At 43.2% G+C, this 22,299-nt stretch overlaps 1 protein-coding gene across 1 annotated transcript in view; it reads right to left on the bottom strand.

Annotated features, from left to right (window-relative positions):
* The window catches only part of Dpp6 (dipeptidyl-peptidase 6), an 842,230-nt gene extending 820,358 nt beyond the window's left edge, over positions 1–21,872 (bottom strand). The window contains exon 1 of the mRNA XM_005404852.2: positions 21,395–21,872. Coding sequence (XP_005404909.1) covers positions 21,395–21,454 — 60 coding nt within the window. The 5' untranslated portion in view covers positions 21,455–21,872. The remainder of the gene's footprint in view (positions 1–21,394) is intronic.
* Between the last annotated feature and the right edge of the window lie 427 nt (positions 21,873–22,299).

Here is a 22,299-nt window from a genome sequence, read left to right as displayed (position 1 = left end):
AAAAATCATTATGGTGAAAGACACATTGTTATTAATCCCCTCAGAACCCTCCCGTCACTTCCAACACACTGACTCCGTCGTCTCTGCTACTTTCTGAAGCAACTCTCGAAGTCCTCTTTCTTGAGTGTTTTTAGTTGTGCTATCCTGGCCGCCTTGATGTCTTGAAACATCCAAAATGTTTCCTTCCCTGGTAGTTTTGACTCTGGGGAAGAGCCAGGAGTCACTCAGTGCCAGATCTAGAGAATAAAGTGGATGAGGACACAGAATCATGTTTTTCCCGAGCTTGTCTTTCTGTTGGATGGCGTTTGGCGGAATCATTCACTAGCTTTTTTTATTGCACCTTGTAAAGACACTGAGGCTGAGGCAAGAGGATCAGATGTGCAAGCTCAGCCTGGGCAACTTAGTGACTTAAGGAGACCCTGCTTCAAAACAATAAAAAGGGCTCACTATGTATGAAGGCCCTGGGTCAATTCCTAGCACTGTGAACAAACGAACAAGTGTATTTTTATTTCAGCATTTTCATTTTATTCTTTTATTTAGTTGCTACAATTACCCATGTGACCTTGGCTTTTGCTACCTTTCCTCCTGCAGGTTAAGGCTTTTACCCCACCATGAACTCCAGACAAAGGCACAGGCAGCCAGCATGCACCTCCTCCTCCACAGCTGTCCCCTCCTGTCACTCAAGCCTGCATGTTTCCTCAGCACTCTTCCCAGGTGTCTTGGTTACTTTTCTCTCGTTGCTGGGACAAAATACTGATGCCCAAAATTAAGGAAGGAAAGGTTTATTTCGCTTACAGTTTGTGGAGATTTCAGTCCATACTTGGCAGGCTACAAGGCAGACTGGCGCATGGCAGAGGGCTACAGCTCATGGCAGCAGAACACAGCCAAAGCAACAAGCACAAAAGCCAGGAATGGCCGCAAGCAGCCTCTTCCTCTCCCTTACATATGCAAACTTCTACCCCAGGGTGGGTGTAGCTCTTACACCCATATCAATCACACTCTAAAAGCCTGCCCCATGACCGCATGAGGCTTTGGGGACACCCAGACACACACCATAGCACCAGGGTTTGCTAATGCTGAGATTCAGGAGGAAGCTGTCTTGCAGAGAATATGAACCCTCCCCTTCCTCCATAGGAGCAGCCCCCCGTATTCGTCCACGCACCTGCACCTGCACCCCAATCCGTCGCTCTTCCAGCTCCACTCTTCCTACTCTTGTGTGATGTCACCTACAGCAGGTCTGTGAATGTCCCCACAGCAGATCTGGTTGGCTGGTCATGCCAGAACCTCACCAGCTTGCATCTTAATGAGCACTCCTTCTCCTCATATGTTCAGGTAGGGTACTTGTCCAGCTCTCCACATACCCTGAGCAAAGACTTGGGGACAGCCTCACCACTCAGAGTAATCCCTGGAAGCCGATGGTTCCCACGTCTGTGTGTCCTCAAATCACACCGTGAGGTTAAGTGGAAGGGGCCACACTCCGGGTGCACAGGCCCGACCTTAACCCTTGGACAAACCTTCTCCCTTTTCTCCCCTTGTTCCTACCAGAGACTTTGTGTACTTAGTAATAGGAAGTTAAAAATGCTTTCTCAACAAAGAATGTACATTATTTATTTCAAACTGGATCTCCATGTTCTCTAAATATTGCTTCATTTATCCAATATTAACTTTCCATCTCATTCCTCATTTTTCTTCTGCAGTCCTGATTCCCTTACCAGCTTTCCAATGTTGAGCCTTCTATTTTAGATCTCAGGATACTTCTGAAAACACCAAAAGCCCTCGAGTTCATCTCAATTATGACTCAGCCTCATCTTTCTGACTCTGCTTCCTTTTCCCGACCTCTGACACACTTGTTCCAGGGACTCATTCAGGGACATCCCCTACAGAAACAAGCATATATAGAGCCCTTCAAGCAATCGTGCTACAAGAGAAGCTTGCTTTGGAGAGATTTAGATTCAGAAATCTGAGGCATCTGATATATTTGTCCAGGACGAAGACTTCTACTTTTTACACCATACTGAATACGTGCAGTTAAACATTACACGTCTCGTTTTGTCGAAAGTTGGGTAAGATTGAAGTTTTACGCTTGAACGTTCTGTCCTTCTCTTCAAAGTTGCATTAAGTACATAAATTTACAAAATGTATTCTTTAAAATAAGAGCTATAATTTAACAGGAAAAGGGAAAGTGGTTATTTTTCTGCTCTGCTTGACAAATGAGGGTCTTTGCCCAGTGGCACCACTTAACTATATCATGCAGGAATTTCTGAACTGAAATCACTCACTCCTCCTACCCACCTGTTCCTCCTCCTCCTTCCCTGCTAGTAAATGTCAAAGTGGCATTTCCTTGTTTGTAATAACACATCACGTAAAGACCATGACTGGGTCATTCTGTCTTTTCCATCAATCTGTTTCTTGATTGTCCTCAACTTACAAACGTATAACTCAATGGATTCTATGTCATGACAGCCCATAGCTCGTTCACTGATTTTTCATCTTATTATGTGGGTTCTGATATATACAGAATAAAAATAGATGCATTAAATCTTAGACTCTGTGAGCCATTAGAAAAGATTAAGTGGTTTTGGTAATGCCTTAGTGAGTTACACTTTAAAGGACACACAGGGCTTCATGGATGTAACCCAACTCATGAGGCAGGAGATATAGGTTTCCTTCGTTTCTTAATAATTTTTGTTTTGAGAATAATAAAGCTTATAGTTTTTCATCCTGCTGTTACTACTAGATTTTGGAGGAGTTGTTAATTTGGCTTTAACCTTAGTCAAAGCCAGAAGTGAAAACCTCAGCATACATGAATATCATGATATTTATTATTTTCATTTTAGTAAGTTAACATCATTCAGCATCAAGACTGCTACAGAGAGACTTTTAAAAGCCTATGGATCCTCACCACTTAGACCCGTTTTTACTCCCCAGTCAAGGTTTTTCTGCAGTGTCATCTTCATTAGCAAATATTTATTGGGCACCCAATCACGGCAAAGTTCTAGCTTTTGTTCCAGGAAGAAAAAGTGTACGTAAAAATACCAACCTAGCTGCGAAGATTTTAATAATGTAGCTTGGTAAGAAAACATAAAAAAAAAATCTGGAAATGAAATAAAATAAAATATCTGCTAGACCTTGGCGACCACCTAAAAGAACAAACATGTATTGAAACTGGGCAAAGGGTGGAGCTGCAGATGCCCTTTAGTAGCCTAAACAGCCAAACACAACAGTGGACTGTGGAAACCTTAGGCTGCCTGTTCCATTTATGTTTCTTTTGCAAATACACGGCACCACAATTTCTACCCAGAGTTGAGGGAAGTGTGATGTAGAGAGTGTTATGTAGAAGCAGCCACTAAGACCATTTCCATGATGCAAAAACTTCCAGTGATTTGCACTTCGTCCGTGGCCTGATGTATTCTGTGTCACTCAAGAGCAGACCTTTCCTGCTCATAGTCTGATCAGAGGAAGGACTGGCAGCCTCACAGCTAGAAGTTTTTTAAGAAATGCAGCATCTTGGGCTCCACCCGGACCAACTCACCCATATTTTCCAAGAAAACTCAGAAGACTTGTGTGTGTAAAAACGTGTATATGTACAGGTGCACTGGGGGTATCTGGGTACAGAGGAGCAATGCTTGTCCAGAGGCACCTTCATACATTCTGCTGGAAAGAAGGACAGACTTGACTCACTTAAAGGAAACTGCATGCACCCAGAAGCCATAATGTTAAACGAAATAAATCAGACAAGGGAGTTTAAATATCTCTTTTCTATGAGAAGCCCAAAGTAAAAATAAATCAAGGGATAAATTAAAGCTAGATAGTAGGAAAAAGGAAGATAGATCTTTTGTAAGTGGGAAGGCAGGGGTGAAGAGATGGAGGGAGGGAGGGAGGAAGGGAGAGAGAACATAAAGAGAATTCAAATGTGTTTTGTGTACATACCAGCTCCCATAGTGAACGTGACAAGTATGTACTGCAAATGTACACACATAAAAATAAATTTTAAAAATTTCCCTCATCCCTGATGGATTGACATGCAAGTAACTGCGTTACAAGAGTCCTCTCACCCATAGTGAACAGTTCCAAGAACCCCAGTAAATCTTTGAGACCATGCAGAGTAATGACCCTAATATGTACTATGCTTTTTGCCCATAAAATTTAGTTTGCAAATCAGACAGAACAATTGATTGACAACAGTGAATTTTAAAACTTTATTTTTTTATTTTATTTTTTTTTGAGGGGGGGGCAGTGTTTGGTACAGGGAATCAAACTCACGACCTCGCACTTGCCAGGCAGGCACTGTGCCACTGAGCTAAATCCCCAGCCCCTAAAACTTTAAAAACAGCAATGATAGCAATATACTGTAATGTACTATATTAAAGGTCTCATGAATGTGGTCCCTCCCCCCTGTCTTTCTCTCTGTCTCTCTCTCTCTCTCTCTCTCTCTCTGTCTCTCTCTCTCTCTGTCTCTCTCTCTCTCTCTCTCTCTCTCTCTCTCTCTCTCTCTTTCTCTTTCTCACAATGTCTTTCCGTACTTTCACCTTTTCTCCCATAGGAAGTGCTTCCCAGCTTCTCTTCGGTGTATCTGAATTGCCAGCATCACAGTTCCTATACGTTGGAGCCATCACACAGTGCAGTAAGGGCCAGTTGACCATGAGCCTGCAACGTTGCCACAGTGGCCTGAGAGCAGGGAGGGACAAACATGACTAATGGTGGGCAATGGGTGTGTGGCACTACGAAGGGGTGACTCAGACCCCCAAAGGGATGGAATCGCATTTCATCACGCTCTGCTGAATGGCAGATAACAGCTTGGGAGTTGTTATTGGAATTTTCCGTTAAGTACTGAGGATTATGGTTGATTACCACTAGCTAAAACCGGCATAGTGGAACCAGAGGTAAGGGTGAGCTAGGGTACTCAGGATGGAAAGGAGATAGGGAGTTTCCACTTTGTTCAAACTTCATGTGCTTCTCAGGTAAAATATGGGCGTAAACCGTGCCATGCCCTTCTGTACCCAGCTAAATCCCAGCTCCTACATGAATCTTTTTCCCATCACACGAGCCAAGACCACTGTCCCAGTAAACACACTGAACTTAGGCAGCATTTGCCTTTTATTTCTATATAAGAAGCAGCCACCCACAGAAGGTGATGTAAGTTTACTAATGTCTTCCTACTTCCGTTTCTACTCGGGCACCAACACCTAAGAACTGCTGGAGAGGCTGCCTCATATCCATACAGCCTAAAGCAATCTGTTACACCAGTGATAAAGGAAATGATAAACGGATGTGCCTGAGAGAAAGCGTCCACCGTAGAAGGTTCTGGGAATTCTGTGGCATCGCTGTCTTCCCTATGGAGGAAGAAGGGTGTATGTCTGGCTTAGGATAGAACAATTGTTGGTCCCCTCTCAGCACAGGCCGGGTGATGTTATCACAGAACTCGTCAGAGAGTATGCAGTGTCCTCTTCCACTCTGGAAAGCAGGGACCTTGAAACACAAGCAGTGGCATCTAAACCTTACTGGGAGAAAATTAAAAGTCAAAAAGTGAAGCGACAGCTGCCCCTGAAGCAGCCTCACATGAGGAGGGGGCTCTGCACCTGTGCTGGGAATGGTGGGGAAATGTGGGTGTTTCTTCAGAACCACCCATGGGCTGTTCAGGAAGGGCTCCACCCAATGGGGCAGAGTGACTAGCAGAGGCAGAAGATAAGAAGCACGTGTGTGAGTGATGGCCTCACAGCGGGACAAAGGCTGCAGCCACCTTCAACATCCTGTGCAGGGGTCTCAAAAGAAAATCCCCCGAAAGTTCCCCAAGAGAAAAAGTGACCACAACCAGATTGAAACTGTCAGCACTGAGTAGCAGTGTGTCTTTTTCCAAACCCCTTCTCCCTCTGATCTCAAACTTGGAGAAGAAACTCAGTTTAGTGAACCCAGAAGAGGAATAAGCAATAGCCCCACCCTCCTCCAGCACAGGCTGGGAAAGGGGAGAGGAGAAGGGGTGAGAGGGCTTGGTTCTGAATGGACTCTGGAGTTCACAATATTGCATCAGAATAAATTACAGAAAGATTAGAAAAACCTATAGCATCCTTAAAAATCAGGGTAATGCTGCTGAACCTTTTTTGAAGGGTAACGTGTAGAAAAAAATAAAGTTGTTTCACATGGTCCCCCTGAGTCTAACATATTCAGTAAAACACTTTTAATTCATTGAAGGGTGGAGGTCATGTCTAATACTTATTGAAGCCTTTGATGTGCAGGCTGTATTTGCATATTATACAACACTTTTGTTAGAGCTCATGTGATTGCAAAAGAAAAAATCAATACCCATACAAAGTAGCCAAGAAAGAACTATAAACAAATGCATTATAAAAATGACCTGTGTTTTCTGACCCGCTGGAGTGGTCTAGGCTCTTGTTCTATTCCCAGTCTTGAACTTCTACTTAGTGTTACAACAAACTATACAACTTGTCACCAAAAACAAACAAATCAGGTCCCACTATAAAACACATTAGTGAACTCAAAGTATTCCTACTGACACTTCTCTGAAAAACAAGATACAGCACAGCATCATTTCTATTCTGTTCCCCAAAGCATCTCTCCTGGATGCCAGCAATTTCTTTTTCTCTTGTTCCCTTTTATCTCTTGTTGCAAGGCTCACAGACACCCACTGTTTGTCTGGTAACTCAGTTCTGGCATGCTCCCTCCAACAACAACCTGGAAACTGGCCATCACTCCCAGTCCTGCTTAGAAAGCAATTCAGAATTCAGCTACCTTTTTCTTGACAAAGAGCAGGCACTGGTTCTGCTCTATCTGGGAGCAGAACCTCAAGCCCAGTCAAATCCCACCTGGGAAGGGAAGAAAACTCAGTCATGCATTTCTGCTGAGACGGCTGTTGGCTCATCCATTCTTGTACACACATATTGCCTTGAAGCAGCCCTCAGAACCCTGTCCGACTGCTGACTCAAAGGCAGACACCTTCTGGCCAGGTAGCACAACCTGGATCTGAGTGACTACAGAGCCATCCAAAGCTCAGTCTGAGGCAGAGCCCAGCTCCTTGCCTCACCACAGTGAAAACCATGGCAAATGCCCATCCACATGGGGAACCTGAAGCAAGCTCGGCTCGGCCATGGGACTCACAGGCTGGCTCACCCAGGATCATAAATTAGACTAAATAGTGAAATTCTATCCCTCGCAATGAACACCTGTAAAAGGCAAAAACTATGGCTGTCTCCATAAATGTACAAACACCATTGCAAAGACACGAGACTTGCAAAGACTCAGGCAATCATGACTCATCTAAAAAAATCCAGAAAGCCTGCAACACTGGACCATACGAAAGGACAGAAAGATAACTTATTTTTTTTATTGTGTTTATTTTGGAGAGGAATAATGCAGAGAAAGATAATTGAGAATAGTCCTTAAAAGTGTTCAGTAGACTTCAAGACTAAATGGTTACATGAAATTTGCGAAACAATGCACAAATGAGATTTGACAAAGACAGAAAAAATTAGAGCCAAAAGAAACTGTAGAGGCAAAGAATATAGTGACCTAGTGAGAAATTCAGTAGAAAGTTTCAACAACAACTTTGATGTAGAACATTAGAATTAATTAACTGATAAAGTAAATTTAAAAAAACAGAGAAAGCCTACAAAAATTACAGGACATCATTAAAAGACCTAAGTCGTGCATAGCAGGGATTCAAGTAGGAGAGCAAAGAGAAAAAGGCCGAAATCATATTTAAAGAAAGACTGGATAAAAACTTTTCTAACTTGAGGACATAAGACAACATCCAAGCACAAAGCAGTCTTTCTTCACATTTAACCCTGAGGCGTTCACTAAGCTACATGGTAATCAAACTGTCAAAAAGTAGAGGAAAATAATAGACTTGAGAGCATCCTGAGATAAGAAATACATCACCTACAAAGAGTCCTGGTGCAAGAATGAGTAGGCAATTACATCATGTTTTCAACTTTATCCAAGACAACTGGGCTCATAGCAGCAGAGAACGGAATGCTGCTCACCATGAGCTGAGGTGGGGAACACGCAGATAGTAGTGAAGGGGTGTAAAGGAAGTGTAAGCTACGATGTGGAGTAAGTTTTATTTTTTAAAGCAATTACAAGGCATTGTCAACATTAAAATTGAGTACTCTGTATTTTGATAGTAATAAGAATAAATTTCAATTCTTCTCATCACAAAAGATGTTAAATATCTGAGCAGGAAATGGTGGCACCCACCTGCAATACCAGCACTCTGGGAGGCTGAGACAAGAAGACCACAAGTTCAAACCAATCCGGGGCAACTTAGTGACCTAATGAGAGTTTGCCTCAAAATAAAACATGCTAAAAAAAAAAAAAAAAAACACATTGGGCTCTAACTTCATGTGAAAGTTCTAAGTTTAATCCCAGTACTGCAGTAGTCATAGTAATGATGATAGTAATAATAGTAGTAGTAATAATGTCCCTTGGAAATATCAGCTCAATGCAGAACAGTTGTGCATGAGAGAAACTATCTGTGACTGGGGAATCACCCGGAAATTACGGAAACACCAGAGTCAGGATCCACAAGGCAAGACAAAGAGTCTGCTTATGCAGTCAGGCTATGGCATTTAAGGACTTGCAGGCATCGCCAGAGTTCACAGGGGCTTCTTGCCCTTGCAAGGGGATACTTGCCCCAGACCGAGCACATCACTGATTCCACGTAGTAAATCCTGTAAGCCGTATCTGAAGCAATTAAGGTTGAGTATGCCTTATCAAAGCTGCTTGGGGCCCGCAGTGCTTCAAATTTTGGATAACTTTTTTTAATACTTGCCCAGAATTTATGGGTTAAGCATCCCTAATCTAAAAATCCATCCTGGGCAACTTAATGACCTAATGTACAAGACCTAAATGTACCTAAAATGTCTTGTACTCAAAAGTTTCAGATTTTGGGACACTTGAGATTTCAGATTTTTGGACAAGGGCTGCTTGACCAGTATTTCCAGGTAATTTAACTGAGTCCTCAAAGTCAAGCCCTAGAATATATACCGGAATATTAAAATAGCTAACACCTGTGAGGTAAAATTCACAACATCTGGGCATCTAATCACAAGGTCTGCCAGAAAGAAAAGTAACAGAAATTTAATCTTGGGGGCAAATCAGCCTATTAAACTGATACACAGTGGTGCCTCCGTTTACAAACTTAATTTGTTTTATGATGTTAGGGAAGATGGCTGTGTGTTTGTCACCCCATGCAGAGTTTACAAAAGCAAGCAAACTTTTGCTGAATGCTTTTGTTTGAGAACTGGATTCTTTGCAAACAGAAGAGTTCCTGAACAAAACATTCAGCAAAAGTTTGCTTGCTTTTGTAAACTCTGCATAAGGGTGACTTCTCTTTAATGGTTTGATCAATCTCGCATTCTTACATCTGGTAATCTGAGAAACTTGGTTGAAGATAACAATGTACAATATAACAACCACTGTTAATTGCCTATCATCTTGTTTAGAAACTCTGCATTGTTTTTATTGTTTTTGTGTTATTTTGTTTTTGTCTTTGTTGTTGTTATTTTCTTTTTTTTCTCTTTACAATAAAAAAAAATAAAGTTAGCAGGTATGGATGCAAAAGAGTTTTTCTAACTGTATTCATAATGCAAGTTAAGTGATAACATGAACATTATTAAATTGAAATCCTACAGTATAAAGTATAATATGCAAGAGAAATAAACATTGGATAGGATTAGCAACAAATTTGTTCCTGAAGAAGAAAATATCAGGAAACATGAGGATATAAATATATAAATAACCCCAAATAAAAAAGCAGGAAAAAGGGCAATTGGAAAAAAGGGGCAAAGCATCAATGAGATTTGTGAAAACTCCAAGTAGCCTAGAATACATGCACTTGGAAGCCCTGAAAGAGAGTGGGGAGTGGGTGTGAACAGAAAAATATGTGATGAAATGACCCCAAACGATGAGAAGAGAAACCCGCGGATATAATAATTTCATTGAAACTCAGGCACAAGAAAAATGAAGAAAATTACACATAAGGATCATAGTAACCACACGGCATAAGACCAGTGACAAAGAGAAAGTCTGAAGAGTGGCCAGAGAAAAAGTCTGGTTATATACAAAAGAACGCACAGAAGGCTGGCAGAAGACTTCTCACCACAAGCAGCGGAAGCCAGAAGTCACAGAATCGCACCTGTAAAAAGCTGAATGGCAGTGCAAGTGAAAATATCTCCCCCAAATCAAAGCAAATTTAAGACAAACAAATGTGAAAGGAATTCACAAGTAGCAGATCCCCGCCATACAAAATGTTCAAAGATGTCCTTCAGACAGAGGAAAAATGACACTACGTGTAAATGGGGTCTGCAAATGGTCTCAGCGGTGAGTGATTTTTGCCTCTCAGAGCCACTTGGTAATGTCAGGAGACACTTGGTGGTCACAATCCGGGGACACATCTGGCACCTAGCGGACAGAGGTCAGGGATGCTAAAGACTCTGCGAAGCACAGTCAGCCCTTCTCCCAGCACACAGTGCAGCGGATTACCTGGCCCCAGGTGGCAATGCGGGTGAGGCGGAGACACGTGGGTTTACAGAAAGGAGTGCGGAACACTGGAAATGTTCATCAGTAAGTCCATAGAGTATAAGATGTTTTCCTATAGGATGTCTCCCCTATGATAACCTCTTTAAAACGCAACTGATCATTTAAATAAGATATTTGCTTATCATTCTCTCCCTCTCTCTCTCCTTCTCCCTCCCCCTCACCTCACCCCCATCTGTTTAAACACAGGCAGTGCTGTGTCCCTAATATATGTACAACTGGTAACACGCGTGATGGCAGTAAAACGAAATTATGGAGAAAAAAATGAAGTGTATTATTTCTTACATGTACATAAAATACTATAACATTTCTTGAGGTAGACTGCAATTAGTTATTAAAGAAGTGTAATATAAACCTTGAAACAACTACTAAATTAGCAAAACAGAATGTTATAGTTTGTAAATCAACAACTAAGATGAAAGGAAATCAGAAAAAGTACTTGATCCATATAGAGGCAAATAAACAGAAAAGGGACAAGATTAACAGCAACCAAGTAGGGTATATATTTGAACAAAACCATATCAGTGATTATATTAAATATGAATGGTCTAGGCCAGGGATGTAGCTCAGTGGTGCAAGTGCCTGCCTGGCAAGTGTAAGGTCCTGAGTTCGATTCCTGGTACCAAAAAAAAAAAGATCAAGAATGGTCTAAAGTTCCAAACAAGGACTGAACTTATCAGACTGTATTAAAAAAGTATACACTACCTGCAAGAAATGCACTTTAAATATGCAGACACAAATTTTATAAAAGTATAAGAATGCAAAAATATATACCATACTACCACTAATTTTAAAAGCTGAGTATCTTTATTGATATTAGATAAGCTCAATTCAATATAAACAATGTTATCAGTATAAAGTCATTTTATAATGACAAAGTGATCAATTTATTACAAGGCATGAATATCCTAGATACATATAATGATATAGGCCCACCAAAAAACAAACCAAAAAATTGAAGCATGAATTAATAAAAGTATAAATAGAAGAAAAAGAAAGTTTGAAGTTATGGTTGGAAATTGCAACACTCCTCTTTCAATTGCTACAACAAGTAGAAAGATAATTCATACAGATACATAAGATCTGAGCAGTGCTATCAACCATGTAGCTGTGATTGACATTTTAAGGTATGCCACTGAACACCAGTTGAACATATTGTTTTCAAGTGCACAGGAAGTATTTTCCAAGATGGCCCATATTCTGAGCCATAAAACAAGTTTCAATAAATTACAAAATATGCAAATCATAAAAGCATTTTCCTAATCAAATATAATGAAATTAAATTAAAAATCAAAACTAGCAGGATCTCTGGAAATTTCCAATGATTTAGGAACTAATAAACATATCTATATGACTTGTGGGTCAAAGAAGAAATACAAAAGGAATTAGAAATTATTCTGAACTAACTTCAAGTGAACATACAACATACAAAATTTGTCAAAAGCAAGATTTGCTTCAGAAGCAAGACTTAGTGGGATATTTATAACACTACATATTCACACCAGGAAAAAACAAAGGCTTCATTTGATGACCTCAGCTCTCACCTTCAAAAGTAGGGAAGAATAACAAGTGAAATTCAGTAAATAAAACAAATATTAAAATTGAAGCAAGAATATATCAAGTAGAAAATAATAAAAACATAAGTTAATTCTTTGAGACCATCCATACATTGATCATTCTCTCCAGCATTCCATGTTTTCTTCTAATATTTTTACACTTTTAGGTTTAACATTTATGTTTATGATCTCTTTAGAGCAAATATTTTTATATGGTGTGATTCATAGGTATTAATCAAAGCGGTTTTTTGTTCCCTGCATGTAAATATCCATGTTTCAAACTTCTGTTCTTCAAAATCCACTACGAAGAGAATTTAAAAATCAAGGCTTGGACTGGGAGAAACCTACTGTAAGTCATATATACGATAGGAGAATTTACGAAGAACTCTAAGCTCAATAGAAAAAGAAGCTCAATTAAGAACATATCAAAGATTTTTATAAACTCACCAGCAAATAAGTCTATACAAGATGATTAACATCATTTGCCACCAGAAAAACACAAATCTAAACTACAACAAAATACAACTATATACTTATTGCAATGGCTCATAATAAAGACTGATCATCTCCAGTGTTGGCAAAGGTTTGAAGGGGCTGAAAGGCTCATATACTGTAAGTAAAATTTAAAATTCTAAACCACTATGAAAATAGTCTGCCAGCTTAAACACTCAAAAGGCAAATGTATACTACCGCCATATGATGCAAATATTCTACTCCTAAGTGAGTGAAATGTAAGCTGTGTCTAGAAAAGTCTTATACATGAATGTTTGAACAGCCTCATTGGGAATAGCCAAGTCCCCGGTCGTAGGTGCATAGATCCAAGAATTGCGGTGAGCCATACAACCATAGATCACTCTGCAGCAAGATGAAAACGCTACTGATACATGCTACAATATAAATAAATTTCAAACTAATTACCAGTGAAAATACTCAGGCAGAAAGAAAATATATTTTAATTTTTTCAGTCATATAAAATATTACAAAACTGAAAAAAATATATAGTAAGAGGAAAAAAATGTTAGCGTTTTACTTGGGGATACATGGTAGGAACAGTGAGAAGACACAGCACGGTGAAACGCAAGGAACTCTTGAGAATGACGGTTGTGTATGCTGTCAATCGTGTTTTCATGTGTGTGTACCTACGTTTGTAAAAACTCGCCCCATTGTACAGTCTAAATATATGCGGTCAACTATGCATCCACACAGTCCTGAAATACAATTTTCTAGTGCTTTTAACATCAGTATCACAAGCTAAAGGGATCATTATCACCTTTTTTGTCCTTTTTTAAAAGGCACACACTGTGAATTTAGTTAAGTTAAATAACTTGTAAAATTATGTGGCAAGTTGTGTGCTCATTAAACATGAAAAACTGTGATAAGAGCCTCTGTAAAGATTCACCTGGTGACTGTAATGTATTCTTTCCCTGAAGGACTTGTCCAACACCATTGTTTTTATGATAAAGTTGAAGAATTCCCACTGGCTTAAATTTCACATTAAGTCTATTTTCCTATAGAATTCTCCTTGACATCTGTGCCCAAAGGTGCCTTTATAATAATAGCCACTTTGCCGATGGCTCCTTCTAGGGTTGGAATACAATAAGGTGGTGGCCTAGTTCAACCTCCTGGGCGTTCAGACCGGAAAAGGCCCAGAGACAGCAGGAGTCAAACACGAAACCCAGCTCAGCTAACCGTGAGGTCTCCTTCACTGGCTTCCTTTTTCCCTATTTCCTCTCGACTTCAGTAACTAACCCTACTGGGTGCATTTTCTCAAATCTGGAAGATAGTTAAGATGCCGGACAGGGCCAATGCATTGTCAGCTTTTTTTCATTTTATAAAAAGTAAAATGAGAAACACGAACTTGTTCTGTGTGCACATTTTGTCAGATGCAATTTTAAATTGCCTAGTAATGTCTAAATATCTTGTGGTTTCTTAAAATTGTGTTTGAAATTTTCATAAAAGGGAAAGATACCAGACATCAAAGGAATACAATTATAGCTCTGTAGCATGAAAATAAGATAAAATTTCTAAAGCCCCCCAAACAAGGAAGAAGACATAAAAGAGCTACATAAGTTCCTCTATCTTTGGGTAAATACAGATTTCTGGGCCCAAAATGAAAGGTAACATCAGATTCAGAGGTCTTGTAAAATTCCAATTGGTCTGCTTCCTTCATAAAGTACAAGGTGTGAGATAATTAAAATAGTCATTCCCTGGCATTCTAAGGGATTGGCTCCAGTGTTATAGCAAGCAGCCAGAGATACTCACAGATGCTGAGAAAAGGAAACAAACAGTTTTATTTAGAGTGTGGACAATACCCCAACTGTTGCCAGTCAGGAGTACGGACCCCAACAATAGGAAAGCAGCAGTTTGTATAGCAGTTGATCTAGTTTCTAAAAATAGCAGGTACTTTCCAGAAAGGCAGAGTACAGAGTTTATCTAATTACATGGTGAGAGTCACAGTCATGGGGTCATTATAGCATTTGTCAGAAGCAGCATTTATCAGAAATAGAACTGCTCACAAATGGAAACAGCTTAGCATATGATTTGGGGAACAGGAGTGAGTTCATCTGAAGTTTATGGGTTTTAACGTGGAGTTAGACACAAAGTAAAGTCTCTTGGCCACAGCACCAGGAGCCCTGCAGATATAAAATTTCTCAGCTGTTCAAGTTCCCGCTGTGCACCTACAAAATGGTGTAAAATTTGCACATAACCTATAGAACCCTCCCATATATTTTAATCATCTCCAAATTACTCATGATATGGAATTCAGTGTGAATACTTTGGAAACAGTTGTTATAACTCGGAGCATGTTCATTCTGGAGGCAGTTTTTCTCCAAATACTTTGGGTCCAGAGTTGACTGAAGCCATGGATGTAGAAGCCATAGAAAGGAGAGACCAATCACACTGCTTGTCAGGTACAGCTTGTGACTTAAAAAAATAATCCAACAAACAAAACCAGAAGAACAAGTGCTACTCATTTACTGCCTCCTATTCCTGGAAATTTAACTTATGCATGAGCTTATATTCATTTTATGTATTTTACTCAGAAAAAAGGGACAATTAAAAATTTAAAAATCAATAAAATGTGAAACCAAAATAACATAAGTAGATTTTCACTAATATCCTGGAAGTCATTAAAGCGATTTATGTTTTATGTGTTCCATTAAACTTTCTAAAATTCTTCAGGATGATTTAAATTCTGGGTCATAAAAAGAATTTGCATTTTTTATTGATATGGGTGGCCTTCCCTACTTCTTCTTTCAGAAAGTACCAACCAAACATGTAAGTTTCTCATTCAGCATGAAGAATAATAGTAAATAAGATGAACCATGGCCCACATGTGCCCTTATCAACAAGAAGCATCAGTGAAATGTGCTTCAGGATGATTCTGCTTGATATCTAGGGCTACATCAGCCACGGCCCTTGAGTTTGTGCTCGAATGGAGAAGGCAACCCAGAGGGGCCCAGCGTGATGGGATACACCAAAAACTGGAGGTCGTGGGTGAAGGACGAAGCCCAGCCCGTGCATTAACCAGCTGAATTCTGTTGGATCTTGGTTTTCATGCAATGGGGGATTGGAAGGAATGACTGTGAGGTTAGATGCTATTTTTAAGAAACAGAGGATGCTTTAGCAGAGGACGAACTAGACAGGACCACAGATGGCCACAGACGCCAAGTGGTCAGGATAGGGTCCCCTGGGCATTCAGAAAGAACCAAGCTCAGGAACAGCTGGGTGCAGACACTGAATGGGTGGAAGGGTCTGAAACTAAAACGCCCAAAACGCTAGAGAAGGATCCTGCTATGGTGAGCTATGAGGGAACTCCTCCTGGGTGGAAGCCATTTCTGCGCTGCGGTTACACCCAGTGGTGGAGCCGCTGTGGCAGACACAGTAGAAAGGCGCCCAAGAGAAAAGAGATCAGCAAGAGCCAGAGCCTTGCCAGAGCTCATCCTGTCCATGGGAGCTTGGGTACAGGTGGCTGATTTAACCATGATGGGGAGGGCAAGGCTGATAACCAGGGAGGGCGCCTTCGTTCCAATGAGGTATAGGCTGAGGAAACGTTGGGAAAGTGAGTGAAATCTCCAGGGGAGATTTCAGAGAAGAAAGAGCAGGAAAGAGGAGGAAGAGACAGGAAGTACTGTGGAGGGAGGAGAACGGGAAATAGATGCGGCTTTTAATGAGGGAAAGGGAACATACAAAAGCCTTTAGATATAACGAGTTACAATTTATAAAAATGCAAGCTTTGGAGAACATGACTGCAGGAAAGTGAAAGAGAAAAAGCAGAAGAACTGACGGAGGAGGAAGCTACAGTGTTTGACAGTGATTAACTAGATGGAGATGTTCACAAAGAAAACTAAGTGCTGATGTGCAGAGGAGATTCAAGTCATCTTGGAGGAAGAGACTTGTGGCTATTCTGCCCTGGATGGGGCATTTGGGTACCGAATAACATTAAGTTTGAACTAAACACTTGGGAAAATAAAGGGTAAATTCTTCAATTGTAATAGAAACCTGATGCCACTAATTCTGGGACCACAGTCCATCAGCTCTGCAAAATTTCTGATTCTCAGCCTTGAATGCTGAGTTTACAGAGCAGTCATCGAGGAGAAAAAAAAAATAAAAAACAGTGGTGGCAGGTGAGGCAAGGACAAGCTGATTGGGGCTGGCATTTTTGATCTCTAGTTTTCACTGCTGGTTATTTTCCAGCTAGGCCTTCTTTTCAGGGAAACGCAGTTCTTTTTCTCATTGATGACAAGGAGAGGATAGAATGGGAACCACAAATGTAATGTTAAACATCAACCTTTACACAGAGAAGGAAGCATTCTGATCTTTACTGTCAGGCAGCTGTTCTTCAACTGTACACTTCTGAACTGACCAGATTTTTGCCCAAGCTCAACAAATTAATTAATGGACCTCATCGGCAAACTGGCTAGGAAAGGGATCTCACAAACTGGAAAATGTGTTTGTGAGATCTGCTACCTTGAACATCAGTATAAAATGGTTTAAATGAGGAATGCATCAGCAAAACAATATAAATCTTGTAGGATGTATATATAGCCACCACCCCAACAAAGAAAATGATGGGAAAGAAAAATATGTTAAAAGAAATTGTGACCAAGAGTGATGGTGCACATCTGTAACCCCAGCATGCTAGCAAGCCAAAGCAGAGGGATAGAAAATTCAAGCCCAGCCTGGGCAATGTAGTAGCTCTAGTATCTAAATATATATATATAAATAAATGAAGGCTGAGGATGTATCTCAGGCCCTAGGTTCAATCGCTAGTACCAGACAAAAAAGATGGTACAGAATCCCCAAAAATGGCTGGTCACATACCAGCCAAATATGGAATACCAAAGATAAGGAAGCAATCTGAAAAGTAGACAGAGAAGACAGAAAGCATGCATAAAGTATGAGCACAATATCAGAGAGTGTGAAGAATTTTAGATGAAATGAGATCTGGAATTACAATATAAGCAATAGAAATATCTCTTTGTTTTATAAATATTTAGTGTATATCTATACCCTGCACTTTTTCTGTACCTCTGAGACCTATGTTCACCCTTGGTACAAAGACTTATCATGCATAGGTTGCTGACTATGTGAAAACACACTCTTTTTCAGGAATCGTTTTAATGTTGCAAAGAGGTGATACATGCATGATTTTCCTTTTTTTCCCCAGACTTAAAAAGAGACATCAAATCAGGTCCTATGTGTTATTTCTGCTACTTTCTCCTTACAGAATCTTAGCATCTTACCATCCATCTCAGAGAGAAGCCCACATTTGTAAGGAATATGCCCCCTGCCATGTTCTCTGGAACCTGTTATGGAAGAGCTGACCATCTAAAAAGTAGCTGTTATAGAAACCCTTGAACAGATCAGGCCGTGTTCATGAAAGGGCTCAGAGGAATCTGCCCTACCCTCCCTGGTTGGATGCTCCAAGGTAAAGCAGCACGTGTCCCTGTGTACCATCCCCAAACAGAATAGCTTATTGAACCCTTACAAGACCCTGTAATGAAGGTCTTATAAAACTTGGACACCAAAGTTAAGTAATCTACCCAAAATGTCACTGGTACAGCTGAGTCTCAAAGCCCATGATTCAGACAACCACCTCTGCTGTTGCACAGATGGAGAACTGATCATCTCAGCTTACTGAAGGTAGTGTAGACCATTAAGTTATGGCATGGAAGTTTCTCTTTCAGAAAAACTCAAAGGAAAGAGACTTAGCTCGAGCCTTTGCTTTCTCTCCAAGCCAGAGGCTGAAAGAAGAGCCCTCTGTTAGTGGAGTTGTTTTGTGTGGGCAACTTTACTTTCTGCCCAGAAGGCCAGTGTGGTCATGCAATCGAAGTTGCGCACTCTTTTGTCTCTTGTACTCTACGCTGCTTTGCAAAACTCAAGCCTGTATTCCTTGCCCAAGATCAAGTTGCCATGAGGCAACTACGATGTAGGGAGTGCATCAGACCATGACCAGCACCCTGCACCTAGGTCATCCTCAACTCTTTGTAGAACAGCTCTGGCTGGTGAGTGGCACTTGGTGAGACTAGTCACTGTGATGCCCAGCACCAAATCAAGACCACCTAGGCAGGACCACTCGCTCCCACAAGGAGACCTTTCACTTCCCAGCCCCATGTGACCACGACGCCTGGAGCTTTCTTTCAGGAGGGAGTCCTGCCTGTGTCAGAGTTGACGCTGTGTGTGGTTGATTACCTCTGCAGCCCTCAGCAGATGGCTGTTTGTCCCACATGCAGAAGCAAAGAAGCTACAACAGGAGTTGTGTTCCTCAGTTCTGGGTTTCACTAGCTGTGAATGCATCTAACGTTAAGCAACACAAGGCTGGACTCACTCGCTGAGCAATCACCCTGCTCCTCAAGACCTGTCTGCACAAGAACAAATCATAATGACATGACCCGGTTAAACTGTGCTAGCAGCAAGCGGTGGATGAGTGAGATGAGTCAAAGGGAGCCCAGCTGGCACATTTTGGTAGTGGTCACAGCCTTTTCCCCCAGGGAAGTCTCCCAAGATGAGCCTCCGAGTAGCACACGAAACGGAAACAAACTTCTTTCAAGTACCGAGGAAAATCAACCAATATTATTGAGTTTTATTTTTTAAAATGTTGAAGCCACTGTGATCATCCATGCCTGTAATGCCAGCACTCTAGGAGGCTGAGGCAGGAAGATCCCAAGTTTGAGCCCAACCTGGGAGTTTTAGCAGCTTAAAGAGAACTTGTCTCAAAATTTTAAAAATGGCTAGGGATGTAGTTCCATGCAGAGGTCCTGGATTCTGTCCTAGTGCAGGGGATGGGGTGAAAATGGCGAAACCTAAATCTTGTGTGAGGTGTCTAGTACTTCGCAGATTGTCAGTGCTCCGTGGCCTGCCTCTCCCTCCTCCATACAGGACACCCAGGAGCGCCATCTCCCATCTTGTCACTCTCCACGACGGCTCTCTCACAGCAACACCTTTCGAGAGGCACCACCAACTCTGAAGGAAACGACTTCGGTGGATTCCGCTTTGAGAAAAGGAATTGGTGTTGCTTTGCTCTGAGCTCATGTCCAGCCGTGGGCTCCCCTTCAGCAGCATGAGCCTCTATCGGTTTTAAAGAAAAAAGAAGAGCAGGCTGCAAGCAAGGCTGCATTAGACTGAAAGCAACATGTGAATTCTCACTGGGGTTCTCAGTTCTCGGAACTTAACAGGTGTTCACGTGTCAAATGAATGCTTGATGCTCACTGTTTATTGCATGGATGTGAGTCAGTGAACCAAGTACTGGTTGGACGCTCGACACACGCATGGGGTTACCTCTGCTAGCGACCAATGGGTTCTCCAGTAGCGTCCACACTGTTGGTGTGTGTTCCAGTGCTTCCCAGAAAGTTTTATCAGTGTCAGCACCCTGCAGTCCAATTCTGCCAAAAAACCACTTTACCGCTGGAGCCAAAGGCATTTTTTAAAAGAAATTACTGAATGATCTTCTGAACTCCACAGACCTCTCCACTACATAATCACTGATGTGTGAAACTTTATTATTTTTAATTTAAAATCTTACAATGTCAGCTGCTAGGTACTAGAAAGACATTTCCTATGCATATTAAATAAAGTAAGTGTGAAACATGGAACTACTAGGATGATAGTTAATGAGACTAAAGATCAGAGAGATGATTTACCGAAGCAAATATTTCACCCAGATCTAAAAAGGGAAGAGTTGAAATAAAACTACTCAGCCCTAAATGTTGGTCTTACATAACACGCCAAGCATTTATCCATCCACCAAATCCAGTATCTTCATCCAATCTCCCATTTCACACGAGATCCCCAAGCCCAACAAGTAGATATGAAGGGCAGCAGCTTTCTAATTTGCTAAAAAACATATGCGTATAAAATACACATGCAAAAATAGGTCTAGCAAGCACAGATGAAGGAGATAGATTCAGGCTTCGCACCAACTACTAAGCGCCAAAGAACTTGCTCTCGTTCAGATTTGAAGCAAATTAATGCAGACACTATACGATGTTTCAAAAGCACATTGATCCATATATCACTGCGCGGTTTTCCTGTGTGACCCAGGTAAGGAATTTCCTTTCTGCGAACCACATCCAAAGCGGAACCACAAATAAGTGGAGAGGAGTCCCGGGCTTGGTCAGGGTGTGGGCTCGGCCTGCGCAACGCACAGGGCGGTGCGGGAAGGGTTCTCCTTCTGCACTCGGAGTAACCCTTTCCGATCCTGCCCCTGCACATTCTGGCTACTAGAGCGGATCTGCTTGAATTCCTCCGGCCATTCACCGCCCGCCTTTCTGGGAAACTCGCTGATTTCCTGGAAATAATTCCAGGCACGCGTGGATCCATTAAAGTTAATGAAGTGCGCGTCCCGGACACCAATGCTAAGCGGTGCCGGCGGGAGCCCAGCGCGCTGCCTGGGAAGCCGCCTTCTCCGCAAGCTCGCCCAGGGGTCTGACGAGGGGGCAGGTTCCTCCCACTGCAGAGCTCTCCTCCCCGAGAGCCGGCCAGCGGGGGAGCGGCTGCGCCCCCAGAACTGGCGCCGAGCCCTGCAGGTTCTCCAGCCCCCAGGTAGCCCAGGGCAGGTGCCCGGCCTGCGCGCGCGCGTTTGGGGTCTACCAAATGTCACCCCTGCTCGCAAACCCCGCCCCTGGGAGGAAAGGACCGCGCTAGGGCTGAGGGATCCGCTAGGCTGCTGCCCTGATCACAGGTCACACACCAGCCCGAGTCACCACTGGCCGCCAAGCTGGAGGCGCAGCTCGCTCCCCCGGCTCGCGCCCGAGCCCCCTGCGTCGCCGTCGCGGGTCCCTTACCTTGTGGCTTTTCCCTGGGGGGCACCTGACGTTGTTGGAGGCTCCAGCTGTTTGATTCATGTCCACACGAAGTTGGAAGTTCCGGATCCTCTAGCGGTGAAACTTGCCGGGCGCGGGGAGGCGGCGGCCGCAGCGCGCGCCCCCGGGAGGTGCGAGGGTCCTCGCCGGCCGGCGCGGTCCCCCGGCGCGAGCGAGCGAGCCGGCGAGGGGCGCGGGTATCTGCAGGGCTCCTCTCCCGGGGACGCCGAGAGCCGCAGCCCAGAGCCGGAGAAGGAGTCACGGCCGCTCGGACGGCGGAGCGACCCGAGCCGGCGCCTGCGGCTTCGAGGGCGTCCAGCTCAGGGCCGCCTCCCCGGAGCCGGCGCAGCGCACGGACCCAGAGGCTGGGCGAATCCGGGAGATCGGAGGAGGGGGCGGAGGAGGTGTGTGGGGAGCCGGGATGCGCGACCCGGCTCTTCCCTGCGGAGCCCGAGCCGCGCGCACGCGAGCCCAGCTCTGCTCCCGCGCCCGCCCCTCCACACCCCCGAGCCGGGCTGGAGCGCACGCGGTGCGGGCCCGGCCCCTCCCGCCTCGCAGGGGTGGACTGGGGAGGGCGACTCCGAGGGGCTGGCGCCGCTCCTGCCTGCAGCTCCAGCTCGGGGCTCCAGTCGCCCAGCCTCAGGATGGTCGAGAGGTGGCATGCGCGGCTCTGCCAGGAACCACGCACAGCGAGGCGAGAAAGCGGAGGAGGGGAGAGCTGGGGTGGCCCGGGACGGTGAGCGCAGGCCCACAGGCTGCCGCTCGGGGAGGGAGGCGTCCTGAAGCCGGGAGCGCGGGGGACCAGGGCAGCTCCCTTTGGGGGACTGACCGGTCTCCTTGACTGGGCCGAATAGTCTGCAGCTCCTCGTCCCGCTCCGCCCCCCTCG

Source organism: Chinchilla lanigera, unplaced genomic scaffold (assembly GCF_000276665.1).
Source record: "Chinchilla lanigera isolate Chin_1 unplaced genomic scaffold, ChiLan1.0 scaffold00090, whole genome shotgun sequence".
NCBI classification, from domain to species: domain Eukaryota; kingdom Metazoa; phylum Chordata; class Mammalia; order Rodentia; family Chinchillidae; genus Chinchilla; species Chinchilla lanigera.
The sequence above is the reverse complement of the archived record's forward strand: the minus strand, read 5'-3'. Positions and strand labels throughout refer to the sequence as shown.